This window comes from Thunnus thynnus, chromosome 19, assembly GCF_963924715.1.
Source record: "Thunnus thynnus chromosome 19, fThuThy2.1, whole genome shotgun sequence".
Taxonomy (NCBI): domain Eukaryota; kingdom Metazoa; phylum Chordata; class Actinopteri; order Scombriformes; family Scombridae; genus Thunnus; species Thunnus thynnus.
In genome coordinates this window covers 28,049,419-28,057,439 of record NC_089535.1, presented here as the reverse complement: position 1 = coordinate 28,057,439, position 8,021 = coordinate 28,049,419, and the positions used below count along the sequence as shown (strand labels likewise).

Here is an 8,021-nt window from a genome sequence, read left to right as displayed (position 1 = left end):
CCTCTGGACCATCGCAACCAGATAAATGATCCAGTGTGAATTAGGATTTTGTAAGCATATGAGCTATAAGAAACGGTGTTAGATTGACAGATGTAGTTATCACAAGATCAGAGGTTAAACTATTTTAGTTTCAAACTAAAAGTGCTATCCTTAAAGCTTGTCCACTTGAGCCAAACTTCAAACTGGCCCAACATGTTTTCATATACCACTGATCAGTCTGTCATGTTATTTTTCTTCCAACAGAACACTATATATTTTTAAAGTTCTTAACAAAATGATGGTGTTTATTTTGCTTCCTGACTGCTGATCCCCCACATGCCCCTGTTGCTGCCCCCTGCTGTAAGCCAGGTGAGGGTGTAGACCACCATGTTCCTCCTCCAGTCTATTTGCACCATCATCACACAGACAGAACTAACTCTGATAGATCACAGGAGCCATGTTGTTCACTCTTTGGTCTAGGTCTTTGGAAGGAAATGAAGGAATTTGAGTGATTATTGAAATCTTTGCCGCAAAGCTCAATACTGCTGACATAGAAGTGAGGGCAAGTGGAGATTCTGTGTTACAGTTTGTCAGAAATTGTGTGCAATATTTTGTATGTACGACTTGCAGAGGTGTGGACTCAAGTCAGACTCAAGTCATGAATTTGATGACTTAACAAAATCATAAAATACGATCATGATCATTCATAGATATGCTAGCCTATCTATGAAAGTGTTATGTTATGATTAACTCTTTGTTTTCCTAAGAGCCAACTATGTTGCATGCGTTGGAGGTAAGGTACACTCGGCATTTCAGACCAGCAGATAAACAACAGATGATACCTCAAATGATTACATATGGATTAAAGACTATGCTGATCATACAGTACCAATCAAAAGTTTGGGCACGCCTTCCTATTCACTTATAATACATTTCATAAAGTTTATTTGAAAGTAATGAATTAAGACTCACATTTAAAAAGCATCCTGCATTTCTGTAATTTTACTGTTATTCTGTTTAAAAATATAAATTGATTTTTAAAATTCTATATTTGGTGCATAGTGACTTGTGTATGTCACAAAACTTAGGAATTGAACTTGACTTGCGACTTGCACACTTGTTGTTACTAATTGTAATGAACTAACATTAACAATGGATCTATTCATTTTATTATTTACTCCTGTGCTTTTCCTACAGTCACATATCAAAATGTCTTCTGTGAAAAGGGCCTATGACTGTTCCACCTCTGACTACTGCTGTACACAGGAGAGGTGATACAAAGCTGTCCTAATGCAAACAACAATATTATTGGGAAAAAATTCTTAAATTGATCATTTAAAGCTGCATTTCTCAACTTCAACAGAGTGTAAGTGAGATATTTCAGGTCTGAAAAATGTAGGAGTAAAAAGTGTTTACTGTTGTTGTCTGGTTCATTGACATCAATTCACCTTCGCTGAGAGATATTTGACCTTCATCATTTACTGCTGTCCAGGACTAAAGGACACTGTCTCTCTACTGCAAAGTGATCTGTTTCAGTGTTTTCCCTATACTTCACTGTTAATTAAGTTAATTGTTATAAATCTACTCATATTGATTTATTGATTGTCAATATTATCCACTTATTCAATTTTAGGTGAATTCTGGGGGCTGTACAAAACTATGGACATTTAAAGGTTGTTACGAAAATGGTTTGAAACTTTTGAAATGCCTTGACATAATTAATAAAAGATGGTAATGTATCTTGTGAAATTCGCAATTCTCTCTCTCTCTCTCTCTCGCGCGCGCACACACACACACACACACACACACACACAAACAAATGCATCTCTTTCTCTTTTTTGAATCTGTTTATTGGGTTTTCAGAGCACAAAATGCATTTCTTATGGCACGTGCAGTGTGTCTATCCTTCTGTCTACATATAAACAGTATTTCAATAGTTTTTTTTTATTTTTTATATTTGTTTATCTTTTATGATGATTTTACAGGTTACTGCTGCTTGGAGTACTTCCTGCAAGTCTCTATGTTGTTGTTATTCAAATATTGAAATACAAAAGAGGAAAAAACGACTCTATTCACCAACTACGACGATAAAGTAGGATGGGTGAGGATCTTTATTTGGCGTTTAACTGACATAGTTTGTTTGGCTCGCTGATTGATTGGCGTTTGGTTTAACCAATAGTAACAGGGCAAATAGCATAACCGCGAGACACTGAACCAATGAGGTGTCAGTGGGCGGGGCTTAATGCCAAGCTAACGTAAGCGTTGTTAGTAGGAAGAAGAAGCCGATTCTGGAAGCCATTACGTTGCGCACATCTATTGAGTAAATCCTACTATTTTTGCGTACAATACGCACAATTACCTCTCCAAAAGAGGAATTTCTGCAATTATGGCATCGGTCGCGAAAAAGAGAAAAATGAATTTCTCGGAGAGAGAGGTGGAAATTATTGTGGAAGAAATAGAGAAACAAAAGCATACACTGGTTAACCACTTCAATGCTGGAGTCACCCACATGGCAAAGAATAACGCGTGGGTGGATATACTGAAAAAGGTGAACGCTGTCACCACCTGTCCCAGAGAGTTGCCAGAGGTGAAAAAGAAGTGGTCTGATATGAAGACGGAGGTCCGGCGGAAAGTGGCCCAGGCGCGGGCTGCTATAGAGGGGACCTCCGCTGACTGCACTCCGGTTCCCGTCATCCTCACTGCCATGCAGCAGAGGATCTGTAACCTCCTGGGGGAAGCCACCATCATCAGTTTACCTGCGGGAGACTCGGATGCTGAGATCACTTTACCTGTTACAGTGAACACCGCTACCACGGTCACACTAGCAGACAGTAAGTTGACTAAACTTTCACTCTGAGCATGCACAGGATGCAGTTACAGTCAGAGGAGATGTACTCACTGAGAAGTACATATGTTGCCCTCTGGTGGATCCAGCCTCACAGCTCAGTCAGTGCCTTTATTATTGTCTGAGTGTGTTCCCACAGCCCTGTTACATTGACTCAGTGCCCATTAAACCACACCACCCAACATGTTCCAGTGTGTTCATATGAATACATTTTAAACAGCTCATTTCATTACACTTTAGCCAGATATGTCAAATGTTTCTTCTTTACTTTAAGCTACGTATTTAAAAAAAATAAATCCATTACTTTTAGTTGTTGCAACTCTTTATCTGTTAAATTAACTAACAATTTAAACTGTTTATTCATTACGTTTAGCTAACCATATTAACCATTTATCCAGACAAAGACCAATCAGCTGTGTGACCACTGAGTCTAGTTTGCACTGTTAGTTTCTTTTTGACATTGTGAGTGTATGTAACATGCTGTTGTGTGTAGCTTTGAATTTTGTGTTTTGTATGGTGGGTTCTGTGTGTTTTTTTTGTTTGTTTTTTTTGTTTGTTTTTGTTTGTTTTTGTTTGTTTGTTTGTTTTTTTGTTTTGTACTGTTTTTTGTTGTACTGTTGTTTTGATTGTGGGGGACTACGGATGCAAATTAGCTTCGAGCTAACTCCAGTGCAGTGCGTCTTTAATGTTTAAAACTGGACACTGTCCCAATCAATAAATCAAATCAACATACAGTTACTTTTAGCTAACTGTTTAGACTTCTATGCTCGCTTGCTAATATTATAATATCTAATTTTTCAAATTAGTTGAGCCACAATCTTTCTATGTACTCCCTGGAACCTGCAGCAGTACCCCCTGGGGTACAAGCACCTCTCGTTGGCTGAAGTAAACTGTTCAGGCTATGACACATTATTATTATGTATAAGATTCAGTTCAAACTACACTGTTGACTGGTCTTGGAAATACATATCCAGCTGTAGAACAGATGCTGCACCACTTACAGTTCCTCCTGAGAAAAAAAAATGACAATAAACACGCAACCAGAGAAAAGATGAGCACATCAATATGGTTATCTTTGGGTCACAGGATTACATGTATTTCACTTGTTTTATTGAACTCGAGAAACCAGGCCTGGTAAGGATTAGGGGTAAGAGAAAATGCACCACAGTTAGAGTGATAAGAAGTCAAATGAAGAGGGCATGAATTCAGGATTTGATGTCACTCATTAGGCCCTCATCTCCCTCACTGAAGCAACATGAAATCAATGAAATCACTGTTTGGTTGGAAGGTAAAACTCACCCCAAAACTCCCAACTGTCCTTCCAATTTTTTATCGCACTCTCATAAAGTTGGGGGACTCATAAAAGAAATGTAATTGTAGCAGAGGCTGAGATTTCCTTACAAGCTCCAACAACGCTGTATCCTACAATTCCCATAACGCAACACCACAGTGTGTTTCTGTTAGACCCTCCTTTCCTGGTAAACAGCTTGTAACACAAGCTTTCACTTACACATTCATAGTCTCCAGTCCCAAGCTGAGTTTTTTTTTTCTCAGAGCTCTCAATGACAAAACTCTCAATGTTTTCACCAGCAAACTGACATGTAAAAATCAGTGGAATGCCCCTTTTAAGTTAAGAGGTGTCCTTTATTAAAGCTAAATATCCACACTGATCAGAAACGACACCTGTAGTTGACAAATAAAATGCAGTTAATATGAAATTTCACATTTACAGAAATACAGACTTAAACTGTATAAAGAGTAACCATTCCTGTGATTGGCTCCTGTCTTCTGCTCTTGTTCATCACCTGGTAGCTGATGACTAGGTGTAGTGAGGTAGGAGAGGACATGTGGCACATTTAGGAGAAAATGATTAAAGGGCCATACAAGTGTTTCTGCAGGTTTTAATTGCTTTATGATTGAGTGTTTTTAGATTGTGTCTTTTTTTTTCTGTGATTGCCGGTTTACTACAGTCTTGTGTTTTTCGCTCATATTCTATCTGTGTGTATTTTAGCTCTTCCAGCAGGCACAGGCGCAGTTTGTGATGAAGCGAAGCCATTGAACGGTGAGTTTTTTTTACCTTCTGCAAAAATTCCTCCATACATGCAAGAAATGGGACGAATTTTGAGCAGTCAGTGTATTTCCTCACTCCATCCACATGATACAAAGTAAGGTCTCCCAACATTGATTTGATCATTGCATATGATTTCTGATCAGCACAGACTACTGTGTGATAGCCTTGAAATGACATCTATTGCTTCTCCCTTTGAAGAATCTATGAATATATGAAACGAAATGTGTCCTACTTAATTGTGAAGTCCTCTCTCAATGTATAGGCTTCAAGCTTCCACATCACACTTGTGTAAGTTGTATACTGAACCACGATTGGTGCTAAGCTAGTTGTGCTGTCATAAATCTTGCTCATAGATACACACCTTAAACTCGAGGTGAGAAACGTTCCCCCTTCAGCAGATGAAAACAAACTCTGCACCTACATCAAGCAAAACATATTTTTTGAGTGGAAGGGGACTTTAAGTTTCCTTCTCATGGAAAACAGTACAAACATTTAGATATTCCTCAAAAAAAAAATAACAAAATGAGTTAAGAACACTCTTAGACAAGAGGGCATCAATAAAATGGCTTTGAGAATAAATCTTGAGATGAGACATACACAATCACCAGAGTTTGATGACCTGACCTCCAAAATCTAGGAGCCAGGACAGCAAAAGCTTGATCACTGTGAGTCTTGAGTGGGACACAACCAGGAGCTCTTGTTCTGATGACCTGAGAGGCCTCAGTGGACGTGTGTGTGAACAGCAACTCACTGATACATGGTGGAGTCAAATCACATGAAAACTGAAACTGAAATCCACAATAATTCTGTTGGTTGATCAGAGCTTTTAAATGCAACATGAACAGCTAGATGTATAGACCACACAAGATTTGATGCGGGTGTGCGTCCGGGACAGTTTGTGCTGATTTTCTGTCCCTTTTCCAGCTGAAACAACTTACCACACACTGGAGGACGGAGGCGTGGTGGAGTACTGCACCACCACCGTAGGCGATTCTGCTCCCACTGTTGTGGCGGCTGTTGAGGCTCCAGTGGAGATGCTGGCCTCGTCTTCAGCTTCCCCACCGCCGCCTCAGGGTCAGGCCAAACCCCAGGAACTGAAGAGCCGCATCGCCCTCAACTCAGCCCGCCTGCTGCAGGAGCAGAGAGTCACCAACGTCCACATCCGACAGATCGCCCAGCACCTGGAGGGCCAGAACGAGCTGCTGCAGATGATGCGGCGCTCCCAGGAGGCTCAGGCGTTTGCCCAGGAAAGACAGGCCCAGGCCCTGGAAGGTACCCAGGCTGCCCTGCTCGCATTAGTGCAGATGCTCAGGCCTGCTCTAAAAGACTTGCGCAAATTCCTTCAGAGTGGGACTGAGGTCGCAAACTCCAGCAGCACAGCAGTGGGAGCGCCGGCTGACGGGGCAGGAACAGAGGACCAGAGCAGGCCCAAAACACCGCCACCGCCTCCACAGCCAGCTGAGGAGACACAATAGACTGTTTGTGTGTGTGTGTGTGTGTGTGTGTGTGTTTGTGCTTGTGTTTGTGTGTGTGTGTTTGTGTGTGGTGCACTGACTCCTGCCTGCATTGCACTTACTGTAGAGGAGTCCATGGACACAGACTTCTAAGAACCATGAAAAACACGTCAGGAGTTGCCTTAGGAAGAGCATGTACAGAATTTTATCTGTTTTATGATTTGTTACAGGAGCCAGAAAAAGTTATGTTACCACATTATTTTTTACTTTTTACATTCTGTCAGTGTTTGGCAGCATGTTTATGTTATTTAATTCATCGGATTTGATATTGAAATGATGTTTTTAATTTGAGGTCATCCCCCTGATGTGGGCTGAAGATGAAGAAGTCATCCTGCATTTTGCCTAAAATGAAGAACAATCAGTCTTGTTTTTAAGATTATAGTCATTTAGGTTCTTCAGTTAGTGTGCACCACGACTTCAGAACTGAATAAAATTTGAAGAAATATGAGCTGCCTGTGTTTTCCCTATAGGCTGCATCACTAATAATCAATCAGAAGAGGTCAGTGTGTAAGCACGTTTCATCACTGGTGGATCAGCAGGAAAAACTGGGAAGGGTGTGTTATGTGAAATAGAGTATATGCTTTTTTAATCAGGAGTACTGGAGTCATATACCTTGATTTTTTGTAAAGTGAGTCAGATTTAACAGACGGGTTAAGCTGGTGTATGGTCTGATTTTATACATCAAGAAGGCTACATTATATCAACAAAAGACAATGTAAGAAACACTGAAAACAGGGTCAGAAAACATTTCTACATGTTTATAGCCCTCTACCAACAACAACCTAAAGACATTACTTAATTAACTATTTTAATTAATTAAACACTGAAAACGGACTAAAATAATGTTTCACCCTGTTCCAGTTGCATATCAGTTGCTCCATATCAGCTGGATGTATAAATAGATAACTGTCTGCTAACATGTTAGCCATTACAACTTTATAAATGATATGTCAGATATTGTGTTTTCAGGGTTTTTTCGGAGTTCTTCTGCCCCCAGGTGGCCATTATTGTAGCTTTGACAAGGAGTATATAGCACCAAGGTATAATACTTATGTTTATATCCTTAGCACAGGTGGGCTTCAATAATCCACTTCAGCCCTGTGGCCATGAAAAACAATGCACTCCAAAGAACCTGAGTAATGTGTTGTGTTTGTTATCCAGTAACCATGAGGCTCATCCTGGATTATTCTCTATATGTCATCTATATTTATGGACCATATCTATGTGTTAGCCAGCGCATATGTCAGCATATCACACAAAGCTCACCACATTTTCTCATTGGTGTTAATTATCTAACAATATGTATCATAAGATCAGTGGGGGAACAAAACAATTCTGAGAAACTCAAAAAAAAAAAAAAAAAAAATCTGAGATTTATTTATTTTAACGCAACTCCCACTAATCAGACTTCTAAAATCAAATCAACAACTAAAGTTGGTATTTTGAGCAAATTTGATTCTGATAAATTCATATTTTTTGTTTAATATTTTTTTTATTAATATTAATTAATTAATTTTCTATTCATTAATAGCGGTGGTAATAGTAGTGTTTTATTTATTTTTTATGTTTTGACGTGGCTCTGATTCTCTTCTACACACACACACACCTACTC

The 8,021-nt window shown here is 39.4% G+C and overlaps 1 protein-coding gene across 1 annotated transcript; it reads left to right on the top strand.

Moving 5' to 3' along the window:
• The first annotated feature begins 2,253 nt into the window (after positions 1-2,253).
• Positions 2,254-6,857, top strand: naif1 (nuclear apoptosis inducing factor 1). The gene is made up of 3 exons (XM_067574672.1): positions 2,254-2,810; positions 4,836-4,886; positions 5,820-6,857. The coding sequence occupies exons 1-3, from the start codon at positions 2,366-2,368 to the stop codon at positions 6,368-6,370; spliced, it is 1,047 nt and encodes a 348-aa protein (XP_067430773.1). The 5' UTR covers positions 2,254-2,365; the 3' UTR covers positions 6,371-6,857.
• The last annotated feature ends 1,164 nt before the right edge of the window (positions 6,858-8,021 follow it).

Excerpts from the sequence above, each read along its gene's own strand:
- naif1 (XM_067574672.1), top strand. The coding sequence starts at position 2,366 with ATGGCATCGGTCGCGAAAAAGAGAAAAATGAATTTCTCGGAGAGAGAG. Across the intron at positions 2,811-4,835 it reads CACGGTCACACTAGCAGACA|CTCTTCCAGCAGGCACAGGC; the intron begins GTAAGTTGACTA and ends TGTGTATTTTAG. Across the intron at positions 4,887-5,819 it reads TGAAGCGAAGCCATTGAACG|CTGAAACAACTTACCACACA; the intron begins GTGAGTTTTTTT and ends TCCCTTTTCCAG.